General features: G+C 51.2%; 2 protein-coding genes across 2 annotated transcripts; one reads left to right on the top strand and one right to left on the bottom strand.

The window, feature by feature from the left end:
* Positions 1 to 1,958: 1,958 nt before the first annotated feature.
* MPZ (myelin protein zero) lies at positions 1,959 to 13,605 on the bottom strand. Its single transcript, XM_069950532.1, has 6 exons — positions 12,277 to 13,605; positions 3,848 to 4,014; positions 3,501 to 3,714; positions 3,198 to 3,333; positions 3,037 to 3,094; positions 1,959 to 2,258 (listed from the first exon to the last, which is right to left on the bottom strand). Exons 1-6 carry the CDS (start codon positions 12,329 to 12,331, stop codon positions 2,163 to 2,165), a joined length of 726 nt encoding a protein of 241 aa, XP_069806633.1. The 5' UTR covers positions 12,332 to 13,605; the 3' UTR covers positions 1,959 to 2,162.
* A 689-nt stretch (positions 13,606 to 14,294) lies between these two features.
* Positions 14,295 to 24,308, top strand: SDHC (succinate dehydrogenase complex subunit C). The gene is made up of 6 exons (XM_069951417.1): positions 14,295 to 14,384; positions 14,747 to 14,803; positions 16,050 to 16,151; positions 20,745 to 20,806; positions 20,879 to 21,042; positions 23,137 to 24,308. Exons 1-6 carry the CDS (start codon positions 14,365 to 14,367, stop codon positions 23,239 to 23,241), a joined length of 510 nt encoding a protein of 169 aa, XP_069807518.1. The 5' UTR covers positions 14,295 to 14,364; the 3' UTR covers positions 23,242 to 24,308.
* Positions 24,309 to 24,581: the final 273 nt, after the last annotated feature.

Raw genomic sequence — 24,581 nt, 5'->3', positions numbered from 1 at the left:
TTTACATACACTTATACACACATATATATAAGGGTCGGACATGGTTGCTGATTCCCGGATTGGTGAGCATAGAGGATGATGGACACCACACCGGAGACATCATCCACTGGAAGTGTTTGCTGTGCGGCCATACTGGAAGTCCCAGGATGCTTTGCTGTCAGAGACGCCCAGTAACCTCACTGATTGTCAAGTCTGTTCTGTACGCTGTGAATAGGCTTCTATCATTACACATCACTACAATTCAGAAAAATACTGAAACATCAAAAAGATCGTCAATCCGGTTAATTCTTAATCACAAAGGGCCAGAAGACAGAAAAGAAGAGGAATTTGTGAGGTTTTCACCGTCTCTATACACAAAGGAGATCAACAGGAAACTTCATTCTGGATCAGTTTCCTGACACAAAACTGGCGAATGATGCAGCACCGTGAACTATGAAGGACGAGACGCAAACACTAAGATATCCTGACAGTAACGCTACACTTAGACTGGAGACCTGCAGAGAACTAAAGAAGGCCGGAGGAATCAGGATCCCATTCAGAATTATCACCCCCTGGGGAGGAGTCAATGAACAATGCTGGGCTTATAGGCCGAGATTTACGGTAATGGGGATCGCACTGTCCAATGCAGAGTGCACCCAACCATGCTGGGCTTATAGGCCGAGATTTACGGTAATGGGGATCGCACTGTCCAATGCAGAGTGCACCCAACCATGCTGGGTTAAAGTTTGATATTTACAGTAACAGGTATACACTGGAGTGATGAACTCTGCTGGCCCTATAGTTTGATATTTACAGTAACTTATCATTTTGAGATGCAGTGAACATGCTATCCCTATAGTCTGATACTTATGGTAACATATCAAAATGGGGTGTGATAAACTATGCTGGACATATAGGCTGATATTTACGGTAACATATAACACGGGAGTGCGATAAACACTGCTGCGCTTACAGACTGATATTTATGGTAACCAGTGTCAGATGCCCTTGAGTGTGATGAACTGTACTGCCACTATGGTACTTACGGTATCGGTAGGATTATGTATAGACAGCCAATCAGGCTCCTTGATGGTAATGATTGACACTATTCTAGGATATGTGGTATATAAAGTATCTTAACAACTTGGGGTCTTGGGGTCAATGACTGACGGTGGGTTTATATTCTGGTATTTATGGGATAATCAAGTACTGTCTGATGATAAGCTATAGTGGTCCTATATACAGGGATTTACGGTATCATGATATAAAGACAAATGCTGGGTATATAATATTTACATTCATTTATCACCCTACCAGATGCCCCTGTGGATGGGTGGAGCCACCAGGGCCTATCTTCTGGGATTTACGGTACCGGTTATTAATGTCTTCTTTTGAACCCCAGTGGACGTTGCATTTGGCCGATACAGCAGCCTTGGGGTTAACGGAAGTCATTAATGCCTTAACAGCCCGTCCCACCTAGGTTGGTGGTGAAGGGGTTAAAGCTGTAGAAATATCGCCCTAGAGAGAGGCGGAAAGGGCGATACTTGTACACAAGCGTGGGAATGGCAGTCAGGTGGGTGACCTCACCAGGCTTCATTATAAAACCTCACCTGATTGGCGGGGAACCACAAATCCCAGATGTGGGTGACTACCACTGTGACTAGTCCTGGCCCACCCCGATCCTGGTTATAACTGAGAGCTGCTCTGGTTGGGTAGAGTTTGCATTGCATCGCATTGCAGCCACCCCTAGGGTGATAAGATGGCGCCCCCCGGTGTCATGGAGGAGTCCTATAGTAATTCTTGGTTTCTCAGAAGGTTCTTGCTAGTTTCCCGCAGGGAAAGGTACGATACACGATGGTCTACACAGAAATGTTATGATAAGGCATTAGCCGCAGTGCGAGACCAGTGGGGAGAGGGGGGGGGGCGGGCGGTGTGACCCCGCTGTGGACGTGCCCAGGTCCCCACTGCTCTCGGACAGATTAAGGGTGTTTCTCTGAGTCACTTTTTATTAAGTTCTTTAAGGCATTTTTGAGGCTGTTCTTGCTTGGAGACTTTACAGCGGCTCGTCGGGGCTGATCCCCGTCCTCGTCTCCCCGCAGCTCCATCTCAATGGTATAGACCACCTTGGAGCTGCGGGGGGACTCCGACTCTGCCTTATGTGTACCTTCCCTGCCTGCTAATTGCTATTTCCTATCTTTGCGGGAGTCTCCAATCCCTTTAGGTTTCTTGTCGCTGGATTTGAAGCTCCTGGATTGGTCTAGCATGGAAAGGAGCGGGGCCTGGAAGACACAAAGGATGGAGGAGAGACTGGTTAGGGCAGTGATCTCCAACCTAGGGCTGTCTGGCCACAATGGAAGATACACGGCAGATCTAGAGGTAACTGGAGTATAAGATGTAATGTAGATGAGGAGGTGAGTGCAGTATAAGATATAATACAGCTCTGGATGTGATTGGAGCATAAGATATAATACAGATTTGGATGTGGCTGGAGCATAAGATATAATATAGATCTTGAGGTGACTCGAGCATATGATGTAATGTAGATCTGAATGTGATTGGAGTATAAGATATAATATAGATCTACAAGATATAATATAAATCTGGAGGTGACTGGAGTACATGGTATAATGTAGCTCTGGAGGTGAGTATAGTATATCTTATACTCCAGTCACCTCTAGATCTACATTATATCTTATACTCCAGTCACATGTAGATCTACATTATATCTTATACAGTACTCACCTCCAGAGCTACATTATATCAGATACTCTTGTCACCTCCAGATCTATATTATATCGTATAATATAGATCTGGAAGTGTCCGAAGTATAAGATATTATGTAGATCTACATGTGACTGGAGTATGAGATATAATGTAGATCTGGAGGTGACTGGAATATAAGATATACTACCATCACATCCAAAGCTATAATATATCTTATACTACCATCACATCCAAAGCTATAATATAAGATGTATTATAGCTGTGGATGTCATGGAAGTATATGACATTACGCAGGATTATACATTTGTAGGACGCCGTTCACACTTGGCTCACCTGTCTGGCACTTTTTGATAATTTGGATAACTTGTGGAGCTTTCCTCTTTCTAGGGCACTGAAAACAGAGAAAGACATTGAGGTGAGTGCTGAGAGAGAGTCGGTGGGTGTGTGTGTAACGTAGCCGAGCCCCCAGAGCCCCGACCACTGCCTGCACCTACCTGAGCTCCCTCTGTACCCGGATCTGTCTCCTCTGCCAGCAGTAACGTATGAGTAATGCCAGGATGGCCACGATTATCACCAGTCCCAGGGCAGCGCCAATAATGATGCCAAGGACCATGCCAGCGCGGACAGGGGCTGAGGGGGAGGAGCTTAATTTTAATGACATGTATGGTCTCCTATGTATGGTGAAGTACATAAGCCGGTATTGCCCCCCCCCCCATGGGGTGCACACTTATACAGGATGGAGAATGCCTCCCCAGATGTGCAGATGGCAGGCTGAGGGAGCAGTAATGGATTCTTACCTCTGTCAAACACCAGCAGGTGAACGTACGATGACTTTCCCACCACGTCCGGGGGGTTCTTGACATCGCAGGTGAAGGTCCCGTTGTCTCCATACTCTAGATTGTGGAGGACGATGGAGCCGTCCTTACTCCGGGGGTAGCCCACCCACTCTATACGATCTTTGAACATCCCTGTGTCGTCTATACGGGCTTGTCCCTTGCTGTAGTGAAATATCTGCCATATACAAAGAGTTTTATGTTGGATTTAAAGGGACACTACAGTCACAGGCTATCCTTCTCCGTAGGCTGAGTAAGTGAATACAGGCCAGGGAGTAGCGCTGCCTCTGTCATCGGCCTATGGCTCTTACCGAATAGGTATCTCTGCTGTTATCCGGCTGGTAATGCCAGGAAACCGAGATGTCGTCTGAGATCCATTCACTTGACCAGAATGTGCAAGACAGGTGGACCTTGGAGCCAACAGTGCCGTGTACCTCCCGGGCAGTGTAAACTTCAATTGCCAGGGTTGGGGAGAGAGCTGTGGAGAAAAAAAATACAAATACACACATATATAAATATATATATATACACACACTGTATATACATTACACAAGCAAAATCCACTGAGCCTGGTGGGAGCAAGTGGGGCAGTATGTATTGCTAGGCACAGGGGGTGCAGGTGGGCCAGTATGTATTGCTAGGGACAGGGGGTGCAGGTGGGCCAGTATGTATTGCTAGGTGCAGGTGGGGCAGTACGTATTGCTAGGCACAGGAAGTGCTGGTGGGCCAGTATGTATTGCTAGGGACAGGGGGTGCAGGTGGGCCAGTATGTATTGCTAGGCACAGGGGGTGCGGGTGGGCCAGTATGTATTGCTAGGGACAGGGGGTGCAGGTGGGCCAGTATGTATTGCTTGGCACAGGAAGTGCAGGTGGGCCAGTATGTATTGCTAGGCACAGGGGGTGCAGGTGGGCCAGTATGTATTGCTTGGCACAGGAAGTGCAGGTGGGCCAGTATGTATTGCTAGGCACAGGGGGTGCAGGTGGGCCAGTATGTATTGCTTGGCACAGGAAGTGCAGGTGGGCCAGTATGTATTGCTAGGCACAGGGGGTGCAGGTGGGGCAGTATGTATTGCTAGGCACGGGGTGCAGGTGGGGCAGTATCTATTGCTAGGCACAAGGGGTGCAGGTGGTGCAGGCGGGGCAGTATGTATTGCTAGGCACAGGGGGTGCTGGTGGGGCAGTATGTATTGCTAGGCAAGGGGTGCAGGTAGGGCAGTAGGTATTGCTAGGCACGGGGTGCAGGTGGGGCAGTATGTATTGCTAGGCACAAGGGGTGCAGGTGGGGCAGTATGTATTGCTAGGCACAAGGGGTGCAGGCGGGGCAGTATGTATTGTTAGGCACAGGGGGTACAGGCGGGGCAGTATGTATTGCTAGGCACAGGAAGTGCTGGTGGGGCAGTATGTATTGCTAGGCACAGGGGGTGCTGGTGGGGCAGTATGTATTGCTAGGCACAGGGGGTGCAGGCGGGGCAGTATGTATTGCTAGGCACAGAGGGTGCTGGCGGGGCAGTATGTATTGCTAGGCACAAGGGGTGCAGGTGGGGCAGTATGTATTGCTAGGCACAGGGGGTGCAGGTGGGGCAGTATGTATTGCTAGGCACAAGGGGTGCAGGTGGGGCAGTATGTATTGCTAGGCACAGGGGGTACAGGCGGGGCAGTATGTATTGCTAGGCACAGGGGTGCAGGCGGGGCAGTATGTATTGCTAGGCACAAGGGGTGCAGGTGGGGCAGTATGTATTGCTAGGCACAAGGGGTGCAGGTGGGGCAGTATGTATTGCTAGGCACAAGGGGTGCAGGTGGGGCAGTATGTATTGCTAGGCACAGGGGGTACAGGCGGGGCAGTATGTATTGCTAGGCACAGGGGGTACAGGCGGGGCAGTATGTATTGCTAGGCACAGGAAGTGCTGGTGGGGCAGTATGTATTGCTAGGCACAGGAAGTGCTGGTGGGGCAGTATGTATTGCTAGGCACAGGGGTGCAGGTGGGGCAGTATGTATTGCTAGGCACAAGGGGTGCAGGTGGGGCAGTATGTATTGCTAGGCACAGAGGGTGCAGGCGGGGCAGTATGTATTGCTAGGCACAGAGGGTGCAGGCGGGGCAGTATGTATTGCTAGGCACAGGGGGTGCAGGCGGGGCAGTATGTATTGCTAGGTGCAGGGGGAATAGGTGGGACAGTATTTTTGGGCACAGGTGGGGCAGAATCTATGGGCTAATGCACCCGTCCGCAAAAACCCATCCATTCACGGCCGGTGTCCTGTGGAGTGGCCCTCGGAGCTCCCAGCATCATAATTAATTATAACGTCAGGAGCTTTGATACTGTTTAAAAGTCTGTGCCCGGACAGGTTTTAGCAGACGTGTGCATTAGCCCTATTTTTGGTTGCAGGTGGAGCAGTATATATTGCTGGACAGGGTTTGGTCTAATAACTGCTTTTTTCTGTGCAAAAATCCCTGATTAAATGTTAGAGCTGTCAGGAGGTGCGGACAATGAGTGTAATATATAATATATAATCCATGAACCTCCTTGACACTACTAGGAGCAGAGACACAGGCAGAGAAGCGCAGCAATAACTAGCGTGCCCAGCGGTCACCATCATCGCCCTCTAATAGAGTCCAGGACGGGTTTTGAGTCCTTTCTGTTGGTTTTCTCACATTGTTGGACGTTTTCTGGCAGCTGCTCTGTATATATCACCGATTACCAGGAAAACAACTGCTCAAAACGTTCCCAAAGCCAGAGAAATCTGAGACTCATTGTGCTTCGAAATACAAGGTGTGAACACAGCCTGATAGTGACCCAGTGTCCATACAAGTCTACATGGAAGCCATCAGCGAGCAGGCCAGCCGCTCGAATTCTTACAGCTCTATGGTTTGACATGAAAATGTCATCTACCTGCCATATGGCTCATCCACTTCTGGTAACACGATTGGTAAAAACTGCAAAATCCTGCTAAGTGAACTTGTCAAAATGTTTGGGTTCCACACCATGTGGTGGTGTATGATGACACTATGCACACTGCGCCCCCGTGTGGTGGTGTATGATCACTCTATGCACACTGCGCCCCCATGTGGTGTATGATGACACTATGCACACTGCGCCCCCATGTGGTGTATGATAACACTATGCACACTGCGCCCCCATGTGGTGTATGATAACACTATGCACACTGCGCCCCCATGTGGTGGTGTATGATGACACTATGCACACTGCGCCCCCATGTGGTGTATGATCACACTATGCACACTGCGCCCCCATCTGGTGGTGTATGATAACACTATGCACACTGCGCCCCCATGTGGTGTATGATCACACTATGCACACTGCGCCCCCATGTGGTGGTGTATGATCACACTATGCACACTGCGCCCCCATGTGGTGGTGTATGATCACACTATGCACACTGCGCCCCCATGTGGTGTATGATAACACTATGCACACTGCGCCCCCATGTGGTGGTGTATGATCACACTATGCACACTGCGCCCCCATGTGGTAGTGTATGATCACACTATGCACACTGCGCCCCCATGTGGTGGTGTATGATCACACTATGCACACTGCGCCCCCATCTGGTGGTGTATGATCACACTATGCACACTGCGCCCCCATCTGGTGGTGTATGATGACACTATGCACACTGCGCCCCCATGTGGTGGTGTATGATAACACTATGCACACTGCGCCCCCATCTGGTGGTGTATGATGACACTATGCACACTGCGCCCCCATGTGGTGGTGTATGATAACACTATGCACACTGCGCCCCCATGTGGTGGTGTATGATGACACTATGCACACTGCGCCCCCATCTGGTGGTGTATGATGACACTATGCACACTGCGCCCCCGTGTGGTGGTGTATGATCACACTATGCACACTGCGCCCCCGTGTGGTGGTGTATGATCACACTATGCACACTGCGCCCCCATGTGGTGGTGTATGATCACTCTATGCACACTGCGCCCCCATGTGGTGGTGTATGATCACACTATGCACACTGCGCCCCCGTGTGGTGGTGTATGATCACACTATGCACACTACGCCCCCATGTGGTGGTGTATGATGACACTATGCACACTGCGCCCCCATGTGGTGGTGTATGATCACTCTATGCACACTGCGCCCCCATGTGGTGGTGTATGATCACTCTATGCACACTGCGCCCCCATGTGGTGGTGTATGATCACACTATGCACACTACGCCCCCATGTGGTGGTGTATGATGACACTATGCACACTGCGCCCCCATGTGGTGGTGTATGATCACACTATGCACACTGCGCCCCCGTGTGGTGGTGTATGATGACACTATGCACACTGCGCCCCCATGTGGTGTATGATAACACTATGCACACTGCGCCCCCATGTGGTGGTGTATGATCACACTATGCACACTGCGCCCCCATGTGGTGGTGTATGATAACACTATGCACACTGCGCCCCCATGTGGTGGTGTAGGATAACACTATGCACACTGCGCCCCCATCTGGTGGTGTATGATGACACTATGCACACTGCGTCCCCATGTGGTGGTGTATGATAACACTATGCACACTGCGCCCCCATGTGGTGGTGTATGATAACACTATGCACACTGCGCCCCCATGTGGTGGTGTATGATAACACTATGCACACTGCGCCCCCATGTGGTGGTGTATGATGACACTATGCACACTACGCCCCCATGTGGTGGTGTATGATCACTCTATGCACACTGCGCCCCCATGTGGTGGTGTATGATAACACTATGCACACTGCGCCCCCATCTGGTGGTGTATGATGACACTATGCACACTGCGCCCCCATGTGGTGGTGTATGATAACACTATGCACACTACGCCCCCATGTGGTGGTGTATGATAACACTATGCACACTACGCCCCCATGTGGTGGTGTATGATGACACTATGCACACTGCGCCCCCATGTGGTGGTGTATGATGACACTATGCACACTGCGCCACCCATGTGGTGGTGTATGATAACACTATGCACACTGCGCCCCTGTGTGGTGTATGATGACACTATGCACACTGCGCCCCCATGTGGTGGTGTATGATCACACTATGCACACTGCGCCCCTGTGTGGTGTATGATGACACTATGCACACTGCGCCCCCATGTGGTGGTGTATGATAACACTATGCACACTGCGCCCCCATGTGGTGGTGTAGGATAACACTATGCACACTGCGCCCCCATGTGGTGGTGTATGATAACACTATGCACACTGCGCCCCCATGTGGTGTATGATGACACTATGCACACTGCGCCCCCATGTGGTGGTGTATGATGACACTATGCACACTGCGCCCCCGTGTGGTGGTGTATGATAACACTATGCACACTGCGCCCTCGTGTGGTGGTGTATGATGACACTATGCACACTGCGCCCCCGTGTGGTGGTGTATGATCACACTATGCACACTGCGCCCCCATGTGGTGGTGTATGATCACACTATGCACACTGCGCCCCTGTGTGGTGGTGTATGATAACACTATGCACACTGCGCCCCCATGTGGTGGTGTATGATAACACTATGCACACTGCGCCCCCATGTGGTGGTGTATGATGACACTATGCACACTGCGCCCCTGTGTGGTGGTGTATGATAACACTATGCACACTGCGCCCCTGTGTGGTGTATGATAACACTATGCACACTGCGCCCCCATGTGGTGGTGTATGATAACACTATGCACACTGCGCCCCCGTGTGGTGTATGATCACACTATGCACACTGTGCCCCCGTGTGGTGGTGTATGATCACACTATGCACACTGCGCCCCTGTGTGGTGTATGATAACACTATGCAGACTGCGCCCCCGTGTGGTGGTGTATGATAACACTATGCACACTGCGCCCCCATGTGGTGGTGTATGATGACACTATGCACACTGCGCCCCCGTGTGGTGGTGTATGATAACACTATGCACACTGCGCCCCCGTGTGGTGGTGTATGATAACACTATGCACACTACGCCCCTGTGTGGTGTATGATAACACTATGCCCACTGCGCCCCCATGTGGTGGTGTATGATAACACTATGCACACTGCGCCCCCATCTGGTGGTGTATGATGACACTATGCACACTACGCCCCTGTGTGGTGTATGATGACACTATGTGTGGTGACCCCCTGGGATGTTATGCCGGATGATTGGCCGGTCACTTGCTAGGTGGTGAAGTGTGACGCCCCTCCGGTGGTGGTTGGCCGAGATACAGCCGGGCCTTAGATGTTATGTTGTGACGCCAGTGCCGGTTGGGCACACAGGTGTGGTGGCACGCCTGCTTTTATTTTAGGAGGCCGGTTGTACCCTGTTCCCCTGTGGTCAGTGTCCTGCCGGGCTGCTACGGGGTCCCTTGGGTTAGTGTGATCACGGATGGCCAGAGCGGTGTAGTGACCCTCCCGGACTATAGGCCCTGCCACCCACAGATAGGGGAAGTGTCCCAAGGATGTAGTGCACACTGTGTCGGTGTGGGGTGAAGGATCACAGAGTCTCTTTACCATAAATATGTTTTTACCTGAGAATTACTTGTGTGCAGCGAGTTATACAGCTTTGCATTGACAGGGTATAATACACTTGATAGTTTCCTGGATAAGACACTTGATAGAACAGCAACCAGATCTGCGATAGGAAGGTAGTAGAGGGTACAGTCGTGCTGACTGAGTAGCGTGTTGGGAGATACAAAGAAGCAGAGAGGAGGATGTCGTGAGAGTCCCAACCCAAGTAGTACTGTGCTCTGCCGGGATGTTGGAGGATGAGATAGAAGAATACTTAGAAGAAGAAGAGAATACTTGTACCCGTGTATTGACCTTTGGGTCTTCACACCACCTAATGCCCATCAGTGTCGGGGGACCCGTCCTATGAGGGTGACACAAGGCCCAGACCTTGTTACCTGGGATGAGGGGAATGCTGAGGATTTCCAGCTGACAACCGCGCTGTGAGATAGAATTCCTAGGCTCTTAGCAACTTTGCTCTATCCGGATCAGTTCCTAGCTTACTGCTGTCTGTGGATTCCTCTCCTGCTCTGTGACTCTCCTAGTCCACGGTGTGGGTTGGGGTTGTCTCTGACTTGTCCTCTCCTGTCAGGAGTCTAACACTGCATGTCTTGCTTCTTACCCATACGGGGACCTGACTAAGGCTGACTTGCTTGAGAGTAGGGGGACCCGGCAGAGGGCCAGGGCCCAGAGAAAGACCACTGTAGAGAGCTGTCTGGCTTGTGTCCTTCCTCTACAATGCCCAACACAAAAGATTTATACACTTCCTCCACCCATGTGACTTCCTTCCTCAGCGTATCTAAAGTGCGCTGTGAGTGGGTGAAGAGTGCAGTAGAAGAAGTAAAGAGAGAGGTGATAGGAGAGAAGAACAGATTCCCATTGGTTCACAGATATATGTGACACACAAATAAACAATAAACCTTTACATACTTCAGCCATGCAGCATCTGTGTACATATATCTATAACAGCGACATCTAGTGGCGAAACTTTATCACTACCTATATCACCACTTGTATACAATAAGTACAGGCTTTTATGAAGGGTGTAACCAATGGCAGCACCCAAGGTGGGACACCACATATGCACACTAGGACCCCATGTGGTAGTGTACAATCACACTATGCACACTACATCCTTGTCTGGTGGTGTACGATGACACTATGCACACAGCGCCCCCATGATCATACAGTTCTGAGCAGCAGCTGTCCCCGTTCTCTCGATACACCCCTCATAGACCGCGGTAACTCACAGACACCCCAATGTGCAGGTACAGGGACGTCACACATACCCCAATGTGCAGGTACATGGAACGTCACAGATACCCCAATATGCAGGTACAGGAGAAGTCACAGATACCCCAATGTGCAGGTACAGGAGACGTCACAGATACCCCAATGTGCAGGTACAGGAGACGTCACAGATACCCCAATGTGCAGGTACAGGGGACGTCACAGATACCCCAATGTGCAGGTACAGGGGGACGTCACAGATACCCCAATGTGCAGGTACAGGGGGACGTCACACATACCCCAATGTGCAGGTACAGGGGGACGTCACACATACCCCAATGTGCAGGTACAGGGGACGTCACAGATACCCCAATGTGCAGGTACAGGAGACGTCACAGATACCCCAATGTGCAGGTACAGGAGACGTCACAGATACCCCAATGTGCAGGTACAGGAGACGTCACAGATACCCCAATGTGCAGGTACAGGGGACGTCACAGATACCCCAATGTGCAGGTACAGGGGGACGTCACACATACCCCAATGTGCAGGTACAGGGGGACGTCACAGATACCCCAATGTGCAGGTACAGGGGACGTCACAGATACCCCAATGTGCAGGTACAGGGGACGTCACAGATACCCCAATGTGCAGGTACAGGGGACGTCACAGATACCCCAATGTGCAGGTACAGGGGGACGTCACAGATACCCCAATGTGCAGGTACAGGGGACGTCACAGATACCCCAATGTGCAGGTACAGGGGACGTCACAGATACCCCAATGTGCAGGTACAGGGGACGTCACAGATACCCCAATGTGCAGGTACAGGGGACGTCACAGATCATCTGGATATTCAAGGGTTAATTACAGTGATGACAATAATAAAGGAAACCATAGCAATGTAGCAGGAGCCGCCGCCGCCTCCATGCTGATGGTCTCCGGCAGCCATAGCCTTGTATACACCTGAGCCCACACATTGACTGACCGCCTCCCACAGGGTGATAGACTTACTCAGAGCTGAGAGCACTACAAGGCCCAGCAGGCAGCATGATGTCAGCGACTCCATTGGTGACAGGAGAACCCCGATACCCTCAGATCCCGGCCGCTGTGGAGTCAGGGAGGGAGAGCCGGCCCGGCCTTAAGAACCCCAAAGGGTGGGACGGAAACCCCCTCACCCCCCCGGGCGGCCAATCCCAGGAGAGTGGGTGCAGGGCCCAACACTGGCTGCACTGTGCCCAACCACAGCTATAGGAAGCCAATGTCTGCCTGCTGTATCCAAGCCTGGGATGTGGGATACTCTGCTAAGATGTGTATCCAAGCCTGGGATGTGGGATACTCTGCTGCCAGGGTATCCAAGCCTGGGATGTGTGATACTCTGCTGCCAGGGTATCCAGGCCTGGGATGTTTGATACTCTGCTGCCAGGGTATCCAAGCCTGGGATGTGCGATACTGTGCCAAGATGTGTATCCAAGCCTGGGATGTGTGATACTCTGCTGCCAGGGTATCCAAGCCTGGGATGTGCGATACTCTGCTGCCAGGGCATCTAAACCTGGGATGTGTGATACTCTGCTGCCAGGGTATCCAAGCCTGGGATGTGCGATACTGTGCCAAGATGTGTATCCAAGCCTGGGATGTGTGATACTCTGCTGCCAGGGTATCCAAGCCTGGGATGTGCGATACTGTGCCAAGATGTGTATCCAAGCCTGGGATGTGTGATACTCTACTGAGCTGTGTATCCCAGCCTGGGATGTATGATTCTCTGCTGCCAGTGTATCAAAGCCTGGGATGTGTGATACTCTGCTGCCAGTGTATCCAAGCCTGGGATCTGTGATACTCCCTGCTGAGCAGTGTATCCAAGCCTGGGATGTGTGATACTCTGCTGAGCTGTGTGTTATTCTGCTGCCAGTGTCAGAGGGGACAGTGTATCCAATCCTATGATGTGTGATTCTTACTGCTGATCTGTGTATCTAAGCCTGACGTGTGATACTGTGTGCTGAGCTGATGTATCTAATCCTACCAAGTGTGATACTGTCTGCTGAGCTGCTGTATCTAATCCTATCCTGTGTGATACTGTCTGCTGAGCTGCTGTATCTAATCCTATCCTGTGTAATACTTACTGCTCAGCTGCTGTATCTAATCCTATACTGTGTGATACTGTCTGCTCAGCTAATGTATCTAATCCTATGCTGTGTGATACTGTCTGCTGAGCTGCTGTATCTAATCCTATCCTGTGTGATACTGTTTGCTGAGCTGCTGTATCTAATCCTATCCTGTGTGATACCGTCTGCTGCGCTGCTGTATCTAATCCTATCCTGTGTGATACTGTCTGCTGAGCTGCTGTATCTAATCCTATGCTGTGAGATACTGTCTGCTGAGCTGCTGTATCTAATCCTATCCTGTGTGATACCGTCTAATGAGCTGCTGTATCTAATCCCCTCCTGTGTGATACTGTCTGCTGAGCTGCTGTATCTAATCCTATCCTGTGTGATACTGTCTGCTGAGCTGCTGTATCTAAGCCTATCCTGTGTGATACTGTCTGCTGAGCTGCTGTATCTAATCCCATCCTGTGTGATACTATCTGCTGAGCTGCTGTATCTAAGCCTATCCTGTGTGATACTATCTGCTGAGCTGCTGTATCTAATCCTATCCTGTGTGATACTATCTGCTGAGCTGCTGTATCTAAGCCTATCCTGTGTGATACTGTCTGCTATGCAGTTGTATTCAAAACCATGATGTATGATAGTGACTGCTGAGCTGGGTGTCTAAGTATGTCATGTGGGATACTATCTTCTGAGACACTGTATCTAATCCCATGATGTGTGATACTGTTTGCTGAACCTTGAATCCAAGTCCGCCTTGCGATACATTCTCGGAAAACGCGCAGTTACTTTATACAAGTTATCCGCGAGGTTGGTTGTCATGGTTACAAACTTCTCCCTCCTCCCTTCACAGTCACGTGACATATCTCCGCCAATAGATCAGCCCTCTCGACAATAACCACGCCCCCTCTGTTATGCTGCCAATCAGAGCGCGGCAGGCCAGGCTAAAGAGCGGAGCGGCTTGTCATGGGTTTGTGACGTCACTGACAGCGAGTGCAAGATGGCGGCTCTGTTATTGAGGTGACTTTTGTCGGAATATCGGGGGGCTGAGTCCTCACTATTGGGTTGGAGCCAGTGCGCGGGGGTCATGTGGTTGCTGTGACAGGAAGGACGGCATTGAGGGGCTGCAGAGGGGGGAGTCAGTGGGGGAGGGGCGGGGGTTAAAGGTCACCTATAAAGTTCTGGGGGTCACCTGTGTGTCCTGTTTGATAGGAAGAGTAAGGGGGAGGGGGTGTAGGGGACAACCTATTGGGCCCTCCAATATCTTTATTTTAATGGCCATTACTGGAGGGATTGGAGTGGACATGCCCTTTAAGGCCCCCCAGAGACCACTGTGTGTGTATATGATCCTGACTGTTCTGTGTTCTCTCCCTGTATACCAGACACACAGCGCGGCAGTGCCTGTACTCCCAGCTCCGGCCGACCTTCTGCCTCCGAAAGTAAGTGAACCCCGCCACAGCCATGGGATGCTGAGAACAGGCGGCCATTGTCCCCGGCCGTGTGACATCAGACACGCTGCACGTGATGAGACTGAGAATTACTGCGAAGGACCTCGAGGAGATGGGGATGGGGGGGGGGTGCGGAGCCTGGCCCCGTCTGGTGCGGGGTGGTTGGGTGCGGAGCCTGGCCCCGTCTGGTGCGGGGTGGTTGGGTGCGGAGCCTGGCCCCGTCCGGTGCGGGGTGGTTGGGTGCGGAGCCTGGCCCTTGTCCTGTGCGGGGTGGTTGGGTGCGGAGCCTGGCCCTTGTCCTGTGCGGGGTGGTTGGGTGCGGAGCCTGGCCCTTGTCCTGTGCGGGGTGGTTGGGTGCGGAGCCTGGCCCTTGTCCTGTGCGGGGTGGTTGGGTGTGGAGCCTGGCCCTTGTCCTGTGCGGGGTGGTTGGGTGCGGAGCCTGGCCCTTGTCCTGTGCGGGGTGGTTGGGTGCGGAGCCTGGCCCTCTCCGGTGCGGGGTGGTTGGGTGCGGAGCCTGGCCCGCGTCCGGTGCGGGGTGGTTGGGTGCGGAGCCTGGCCCGCGTCCGGTGCGGGGTGGTTGGGTGCGGAGCCTGGCCCTTAAGGCCCTATTCCACCAGATGATTATCGTTAAATCATTTGAATCTAAGCGATAATCGTTCGGTTGAATGGCAGTTAATGACTAACCACCAAACGAGAAATCGCTGATCGTTTAATAAGACCTGGACCTATTTTTGTCGTTGCTCGTTCGCAAATCGTTCGCATTGAATAAGACGTCGTTCGCAGTAGTGACGAACGCAATAGCGACAAGACGACCGCAGGAACAATCATAAGTAACGATTATCTTTTCATGTAAATGGGTGAACGATTTCAGGTCTTTCGTAACAGCGGTCGTTTGGATTGTTTATCGTTAACGAATATGCGACCGATAATCGTCCCGTGGAATAGGGCCCTTAGATTCAATAATATGAGCAATCCCCTACACACAGTGACTGTGCAGGCTTACACGGTCAGCTCTCAGAGCATTGATGCCGACTATCTGGACTCCCATCACCCCAGATGAGCAGCAAGGATCCATGAAGAGTCCCAGAAACCCCTTTAAGCTGCCCCCATAGAAGAGAAGCAGAATCTTTGACAACTGCAAAATTAGAGAAAAAAAGCCCTTTTGTATAAACTTTACTGACAGGCGACATTGTGTCATCATGTTCTGCAGTATTAACCCCTTGTTGTGTGTTGTCAGTGCTGTTCCCATGGGGACGACGGCCAAGCAGGAGATGGATCGCTTCTGGGATAAGAACACTCGCCTGAACCGCCCATTGTCTCCGCACATCTCTATTTATGGGTAAGAACCACCACCAGACGCGGTGATCCAACCGTGAAACCTGGCGGCAGTGAGCAGTATTCAGCATGGCTGCCCCCAGGCTGTCACATAGCCTTCCCATACAGTCTCTGTCGGGTTGCAATTGTCATATTCAGGATTCCAGGAAAGCGGCCATATTGGGGTGTCTCAGCTTTCCCAGACTCCTGAGTATCAGATCTGTGTGGAGAGGCCTCCTTTACGCCTATGGCTGTATGATCAGCTGATCTGTGTGGAGAGGCCTCCTTTACCCCTATGGCTGTATGATCAGCTGATCTGTGTGGAGAGGCCTCCTTTACCCCTATGGCTGTATGATCAGCTGATCTGTGTGGAGAGGCCTCCTTTACCCCTATGGCTGTATGATCAGCTGATCTGTGTGGAGAGGCCTCCTTTACCCCTATGGCTGTATGATCAGCTGATCTGTGTGGAGAGGCCTCCTTTACCCCTATGGCTGTATGATCAGCTGATCTGTGTGGAGAGGCCTCCTTTACCCCTATGGCTGTATGATCAGCTGATCTGTCAGATATTCTGATAGCGGAGGACCAGGACTTTCCTGTAAGGGGATGGAGGTGCGTCCCGGCCACGTCTCAGCTTTAGTTAATAGACAAATGAGAAGAGGGACCCCCCCCCCATCCGTATTAATGTATTTGCCGATAATGTTTGGATTGTATGACCCCCTGATAAGTGACGCGGAATCCTCTGCTATAACTGGGGTGAGGGGGTTGCGTACTGGTACTCATAGACACGGAGGTGCCCCCTAATCATAGATGGGGTGGGGGGGGGGGGGGTCTCTGAATTATTGGGAGAGTGAGACCTTATTTCTTTAAATCCCCCTTTTATCTGGGCCCCAGCAGCGGACATTCCTGGGCAGGCACTAGGTGGGCTTCTCAGTGCTCCATGCCAGGGGAAAGTTGTCTCTTCAGCAAGCGGCATCTGGCCGGCCGGCGGCAGGCATTGTTCCTCCACCCGCTCACATACCAGAGCCCTCCGGCCCCATGAATAACTCTGCTATCTGCAGACAAGGGGTGAGGATTGGGCTTGCGCCCCCGCGCAGCATTCCTTACACTAACCCCCTCCCCCCCCCATGGAGAATGTGCTAACGCTGCCCCCACCCCTGACTCCGGCCATACTCGCCCCTTTATATCTACATCAGGGATAATTTTGGATCCTAGATTATTTTTTTCCTCCCCCTCAAGACCAGTACATAAAGCAGCGATAATGCAAGCCCACCCAGGTCCAGGCCATGTATAATGTGTGTGTGCCCCCAGTGCCCACACTCACCATGAAGGGTTAGACAATAGCATAGGTAGCAGGTACACATAGTCTGCCATAGTTACTGGAGCATGTATCACCTTCCATACAGTTACCAGCATTGCATTGTGGGTGATACAGTGTGGTATAGCACCAGCCTAGGATCCCTATAGGAGGAAGCTCCCTGCAGCCCTGTATAGTTACCTATAATTCCCACAATGCAGAGAGCATCCTGCTCCCCTATATCTCTATAGCACACCCTCAGGAGAGAGCATCCTGCTCCCCTATATCTCTATAGCACACCCTCAGGAGAGAGGAGATCCTGCTCCCCTATATCTCTATAGCACACCCTTAGGAGAGAGGAGATCCTGCTCCCCTATATCTCTATAGCACACCCTCAGGAGAGGATCCTGCTCCCCTATATCTCTATAGCACACCCTCAGAAGAGAGGAGATCCTGCCCCCTATATCTCTATAGCACACCCTCAGGAGAGAGGATCCTGCTCCCCTATATCTCTATAGCACACCCTCAGGAGAGAGGATCCTGCTCCCCTATATCTCTATAGCACACCCTCAGGAGAGAGCATCCTGCTCCCCTATATCTCTATAGCACACCCTCAGAAGAGAGGAGATCCTGCTCCCCTATATCTCTATAGCACACCCTCAGAAGAGAGGAGATCCTGCTCCCCTATATCTCTATAGCACACCCTCAGAAGAGAGGAGATCCTGCTCCCCTATATCTCTATAGCACACCCTCAGGAGAGAGGATCCTGCTCCCCTATATCTCTATAGCACACCCTCAGGAGAGAGCATCCTGCTCCCCTATATCTCTATAGCACACCCTTAGAAGAGAGGAGATCCTGCTCTCCTATATCTCTATAGCACACCCTCAGAAGAGAGGAGATCCTGCTCCCCTATATCTCTATAGCACACCCTCAGAAGAGAGGATCCTGCTCCCCTATATCTCTATAGCACACCCTCAGAAGAGGATCCTGCTCCCCTATATCTCTATAGCACACCCTCAGAATAGAGGAGATCCTGCTCCCCTATATCTCTATAGCACACCCTCAGAATAGAGGAGATCCTGCTCCCCTATATCTCTATAGCACACCCTCAGAAGAGAGGAGATCCTGCTCCCCTATATCTCTATAGCACACCCTCAGGAGAGAGGAGATCCTGCTCCCCTATATCTCTATAGCACACCCTCAGGAGAGGATCCTGCTCCCCTATATCTCTATAGCACACCCTCAGAAGAGAGGAGATCCTGCCCCCTATATCTCTATAGCACACCCTCAGGAGAGAGGATCCTGCTCCCCTATATCTCTATAGCACACCCTCAGGAGAGAGGATCCTGCTCCCCTATATCTCTATAGCACACCCTCAGGAGAGAGCATCCTGCTCCCCTATATCTCTATAGCACACCCTCAGAAGAGAGGAGATCCTGCTCCCCTATATCTCTATAGCACACCCTCAGAAGAGAGGAGATCCTGCTCCCCTATATCTCTATAGCACACCCACAGAAGAAAGGATCCTGCTCCCCTATATCTCTATAGCACACCCTCAGAAGAGAGGAGATCCTGCTCCCCTATATCTCTATAGCACACCCTCAGGAGAGAGGATCCTGCTCCCCTATATCTCTATAGCACACCCTCAGAGAGCATCCTGCTCCCCTATATCTCTATAGCACACCCTCAGGAGAGAGCATCCTGCTCCCCTATATCTCTATAGCACACCCTCAGAAGAGAGGAGATCCTGCTCTCCTATATCTCTATAGCACACCCTCAGAAGAGAGGAGATCCTGCTCCCCTATATCTCTATAGCACACCCTCAGAAGAGAGGATCCTGCTCCCCTATATCTCTATAGCACACCCTCAGAAGAGGATCCTGCTCCCCTATATCTCTATAGCACACCCTCAGAATAGAGGAGATCCTGCTCCCCTATATCTCTATAGCACACCCTCAGAATAGAGGAGATCCTGCTCCCCTATATCTCTATAGCACACCCTCAGAAGAGAGGAGATCCTGCTCCCCTATATCTCTATAGCACACCCTCAGGAGAGAGGAGATCCTGCTCCCCTATATCTCTATAGCACACCCTCAGGAGAGAGGAGATCCTGCTCCCCTATATCTTTATAGCACACCCTCAGAAGAGAGGATCCTGCTCCCCTATATCTCTATAGCACACCCTCAGGAGAGGACCCTGCTCCCCTATATCTCTATAGCACACCCTCAGGAGAGAGCATCCTGCTCCCCTATATCTCTATAGCACACCCTCAGGAGAGAGCATCCTGCTCCCCTATATCTCTATAGCACACCCTCAGGAGAGAGCATCCTGCTCCCCTATATCTTTATAGCACACCCTCAGAAGAGAGGAGATCCTGCTCCCCTATATCTCTATAGCACACCCTCAGAAGAGAGGAGATCCTGCTCCCCTATATCTCTATAGCACACCCTCAGAAGAGAGGAGATCCCGCTCCCCTATATCTCTATAGCACACCCTCAGGAGAGAGGAGATCCCGCTCCCCTATATCTTTATAGCACACCCTCAGAAGAGAGGAGATCCTGCTCCCCTATATCTCTATAGCACACCCTCAGAAGAGAGGATCCTGCTCCCCTATATCTCTATAGCACACCCTCAGAAGAGGAGATCCTGCTCCCCTATATCTCTATAGCACACCCTCAGGCGAGAGGAGATCCTGCTCCCCTATATCTCTATAGCACACCCTCAGTAGAGAGGAGATCCTGCTCCCCTATATCTCTATAGCACACCCTCAGTAGAGAGGAGATCCTGCTCCCCTATATCTCAATAGCACACCATCAGGAGAGAGCATCCTGCTCCCCTATATCTCTATAGCACACCCTCAGAAGAGAGGAGATCCTGTTCCTGCCTATAGCAGACACTTGGCAGCATGGAGGACATTATTGAGCCGTGTAAGCAGTGAATCCATCACTAAGATATAACCCTTTCAGCTGCTTCTCTGCTCCCTCCATTACCACCTCCCCTCTCCATTAACTTCTATAGGCAGCTGTAACCTGATCCCTCAGTAAGCAGGCAGATGGCCCTTCTGAGCGCAGCAGTGATCAGTCTGCACAGAACATGGTGGGTTAATATAATGGCGGCTCTTGGATTTCTTGCTGTGTGGATTTCTCTCTTCTGCCGGCAGGGTTATATGTTAATGTGACCTCCTTACTGTAATTCAGGCTGTCAGATCTCCTAAGAGGGCAGCACGCGTGGTGTGACGGGCAGCCCGGCTCCAGCTGATGGTAACTGCCCGTGACGCGCTGCCTTTGCCCGGGGCTGACCTCTCGCTTTGTTCGCTCCTCACAGATGGTCTTTGCCCATGATGATGTCCATCACACACAGAGGCACCGGCATCGCCCTGAGCGCTGGTGAGTACAGCGCCCCCTTCTCTGGCACAGAGGAGGGGGCACATAGATAACCCCCTCTCATCTGCCCCTCAGGTGTGTCCCTCTTCGGCCTGGCCGCCCTGGTTCTGCCTGGGGACTACGCCTCCTACCTGGAGCTTATAAAGTCCCTTAACCTGGGTCCGGCGCTCATCTACTCCGCCAAGTTCGCAATCACTTTCCCATTTGCGTATCACACGTGGAACGGCGTCAGACACCTGGTAAGAAGAGACTGTGTACTGGGGTCATAGACAGTGTACTCTGCTGTGATGCATTGTGGGAGATGACAACAGAACCTCACACAGTGTAACTGCACCAGCAGGGGGCACTGGAGGCGCCAAACAGAACTGTTGATGCAGCTTTGGCTGTAACTAGAGACATACAGGTCCTTCTTAAAAAATTAGCATATAGTGCTAAAGTTCATTATTTTCCATAATGTAATGATAAAAATGAAACTTTCATATATTTTAGAATCATTGCACACCAACTGAAATATTTCAGGTCTTTAATTGTTTTAATACTGATGATTTTGGCATACTTTCTCTTCACAATATCCCACAGATTCTCTATGGGGTTGAGGTCAGGAGAGTTGGCAGGCCAATTGAGCACACTAACACCATGGTCAGTTAACCATTTACCAGTGGTTTTGGCACTGTGAGCAGGTGCCAGGTCATGCTGAAAAATAAAATCTTCATCTCCATAAAGTTTTTCAGCCGATGGAAGCATGAAGTGCTCCAAAATCTCCTGATAGCTAGCTGCATTGACCCTGCCCTTCATAAAACACAGTGGACCAACACCTGCAGCTGACATGGCACCCCAGACCATCACTGACTGTGGGTACTTGACACTGGACTTCAGGCATTTTGGCATTTCCTTCTTCCCAGGACCACTGAGCAAACAGTCCAGTGCTGCTTCTCTGTAGCCCAGGTCAGGCGCTTCTGCCGCTGCTTCTGGTTCCTAAGTGGCTTGACCTGGGGAATGCGGCACCTGTAGCCCATTTCCTGCACACGCCTGTGCACAGTGGCTCTGAAGGTTTCTACTCCAGACTCAGTCCACTGCTTCCGCAGGTCCATCAAGGTCTGGAATGGGTCCTTCTCCACAATCTTCCTCAGGGTCCGGTCACCTCTTCTCGTTGTGCAGCGTTTTCCTTCCCACAGACTTCCCATTGAGCTGCCTTGATACAGCACTCTGGGAACTGATACAGCACTCTGGGAACAGCCTATTTGTTCAGAAATTTCTTTCTGGGTCTTCCCCTCTTGCTTGAGGGTGTCAATGATGGCTTTCTGGACAGCAGTCAGGTCGGCAGTCTTACCCATGATGGCTGTTTGGAGTAATGAACCAGGCTGGTAGTTTTTAAAAGCCTCAGGTATCTTTTGCAGGTGTTTAGAGTTAATTAGTTGATTCAGATGATAAAGGGGTAGTGCGGCGGTAAAGAATTATTCACAGAATAACACACATTATAAAGTTATACAACTTTGTAATGTATGTTATGTCTGTGAATGGCCCCCTTCCCCGTGTCCCACCACCCCCGCCCGTGTACCCGGAAGTGTGGTGCGCTATACATTACCTGTCACGTGACGACACCCGTCTCCGATCTTCAGTCAGTGACGTCTTCTTCGGCCGGCCGGCGAACAGCTCCGACTGTTCCGAATGCCAGCCGCCCTCAGCAGCGTCATCCGATGCTCAGCCGCGATTAGCTGAGCATAACTGTGCTCAGCCAATCGCGGCTGAGCACAGTTGTGACGCGGCAGAGGGGGGGGCGGCGGCAGGGATTCAGCCGTCCGTCCGAACATGACCTTTGGCACAAAATGGCGGACGGCTCTCGACATGGATCAGGTAATGTATAATGCACATCACACTTCAGGGTACACGGGCGGGGGTGGTGGGACACGGGGAACGGGGCTATTCCCAGACAGAACATACATTACAAAGTTGTATAACTTTGTAATGTGTGTTATTCTGTGAATAATTCTTTACCGCCGCACTACCCCTTTAATAGTTCATTTAGGGAACCTTTTCATGATATGCTAAGTTTTTGAGATAGGATTTTTGGGTTTTCATGAGCTGTATGTCAAAATCATCAGGATTAAAACAATAAAAGACCTGAAATATTTCAGTTGGTGTGCAATGCTTCTAAACTATATCAAAGATTCTTTTTTATCATTACATTATGGAAAATAATGAACTTTAGCACTATATGCTAATTTTTTGAGAAGGACCTGTATAACTCCCATGAGGCTCGCTGGGCGTGGTGGGGGGTGATATATAGGAGGGGGGGTCCTTGTTCCAGGTGGTGACCGTCTTCTTTTTTGCAGGCCTGGGACCTTGGCAAAGGCTTTAAGATTCCTGAAGTTTACCAGTCGGGCTGCATTGTGCTGGCTCTCACCCTCCTGTCAGCGGCCGGCATCGCCTCTCTATGATCACCGCGTCCTGACCGCACATCATCTCTCACCAAAAACTCTCTCATAATGTAACCCATTAGGTCCACAAATGGGATGTCCCCAGGCTGGTGCCAAAGACGTCTCTCTCTTCTCCCCAGTGTATATAGGACACAGGTTGCCCCTCCTCTGCAGCGCTGCCATTGCTTTGCATGGGGTCATGTTACAGAGGGCACTTGACTATTTGGCTAATAAAGGGAAGTTCCATTGATGGCGGCATCTGCATTGCGTGCAGCAAGTCTCTGGCCGTCTGTCCGCGGTGGAGGGTCTCGGGTGAGTGATATGAGGGGTAGCTCATGAAATCAGACCGTGTCCGTCATCCACACAATAGATCCCATTGTCCCCAGTTATTGTGGGAAGGGAATTGAAATTCCACAATTTGTGTGGGAAATCTAGAAAGGGCAAATGTAGCCTAGTGCAGTGGAGAGATGGGGGTGATACACTGCCCATGGGGGGCTTCATCTCCAGTATTACCACTTCTGAATTTAAAGGGACTGCTCACCTTTGCCTATGCCCTCACCTTCACATGGGGTCGGCTATTGTCTGGCCATATATAGATCCCCTTTAAACCAGGTCCGATCAGTGTCATACAGCCGTCATTTCACCTCCTTGTGTCTGTGTTCTTAAAGGGAATGTTCACGTATGGCCACTTCCATCCAGATGCTGAAAGGTGAACTGTCTGGTCTCTATGAGCCATTTAGGTCCGAGCTCCCCAGGTTCTGAGGCGTTGCTATTGCTGGCACGACATGTAGCAGGACTCAGTACGAGGGTCACCTTAAGCTTCACAGATGGAAGTGGCCAGACCCCCCTTTAAGCCCCCCACTCTCTGTAGTAATTAAGAAGGGAATGAGTTGTCTCCACGTATTCCGATGTCACCGGTGATCCATGCCGTCCTCCCCTCCCCCCCCCCCCCCCCAATCTTGTGCGGCTCCTGAAGGAATATCCAGAGGGTGAGAGTGGTCTCCATTTTGTCTTCCTGGCTTCCATGTGATTGTACTGAGAGGCCAGCCTCTTCTCTATAACTCAATAAAATATATTGTTTAAGAAAATACTAATAATTCCCTCCTCCTCCTCCGCGTTGGATCACGCCGTCTAATTTCAGGCCAGGGCCGGACACTTGCTGCATTGTCTGGAGGGATGACTGTATGTGTGAGGAATGTGATGGGGTGCGGGACGGCTCCCACACTTCTGGCTACAGAACCCATTATTACCCAGTACTGGGGAGGGGGACACAGGGCTTGGGGTGATGAAACACAACAGGTTCCTGACAGTGGCCACCAGATGGCAGCAGTAACATGACGCAGCGCCCTCTGGGGCCATGG

The sequence above is a fragment of the Dendropsophus ebraccatus genome, chromosome 13 (genome assembly GCF_027789765.1).
Source record: "Dendropsophus ebraccatus isolate aDenEbr1 chromosome 13, aDenEbr1.pat, whole genome shotgun sequence".
Classification (NCBI taxonomy): Eukaryota; Metazoa; Chordata; class Amphibia; order Anura; family Hylidae; genus Dendropsophus; species Dendropsophus ebraccatus.
This window is presented reverse-complemented; position numbering and strand designations above follow the sequence as displayed.

Coding starts and splice junctions, on each gene's coding strand:
- SDHC (XM_069951417.1), top strand. CDS start 14,365: ATGGCGGCTCTGTTATTGAG. Junction 14,385..14,746: donor ATGGCGGCTCTGTTATTGAG/GTGACTTTTGTC, acceptor CCTGTATACCAG/ACACACAGCGCGGCAGTGCC. Junction 14,804..16,049: donor CCGACCTTCTGCCTCCGAAA/GTAAGTGAACCC, acceptor GTGTGTTGTCAG/TGCTGTTCCCATGGGGACGA.
- MPZ (XM_069950532.1), bottom strand. CDS start 12,331: ATGGAGTCGCTGACATCATGCTGCCTGCTGGGCCTTGTAGTGCTCTCA. Junction 3,095..3,197: donor CGGGTACAGAGGGAGCTCAG/GTAGGTGCAGGC, acceptor CTCTGTTTTCAG/TGCCCTAGAAAGAGGAAAGC. Junction 2,259..3,036: donor TATCAAAAAGTGCCAGACAG/GTGAGCCAAGTG, acceptor TGTGTCTTCCAG/GCCCCGCTCCTTTCCATGCT.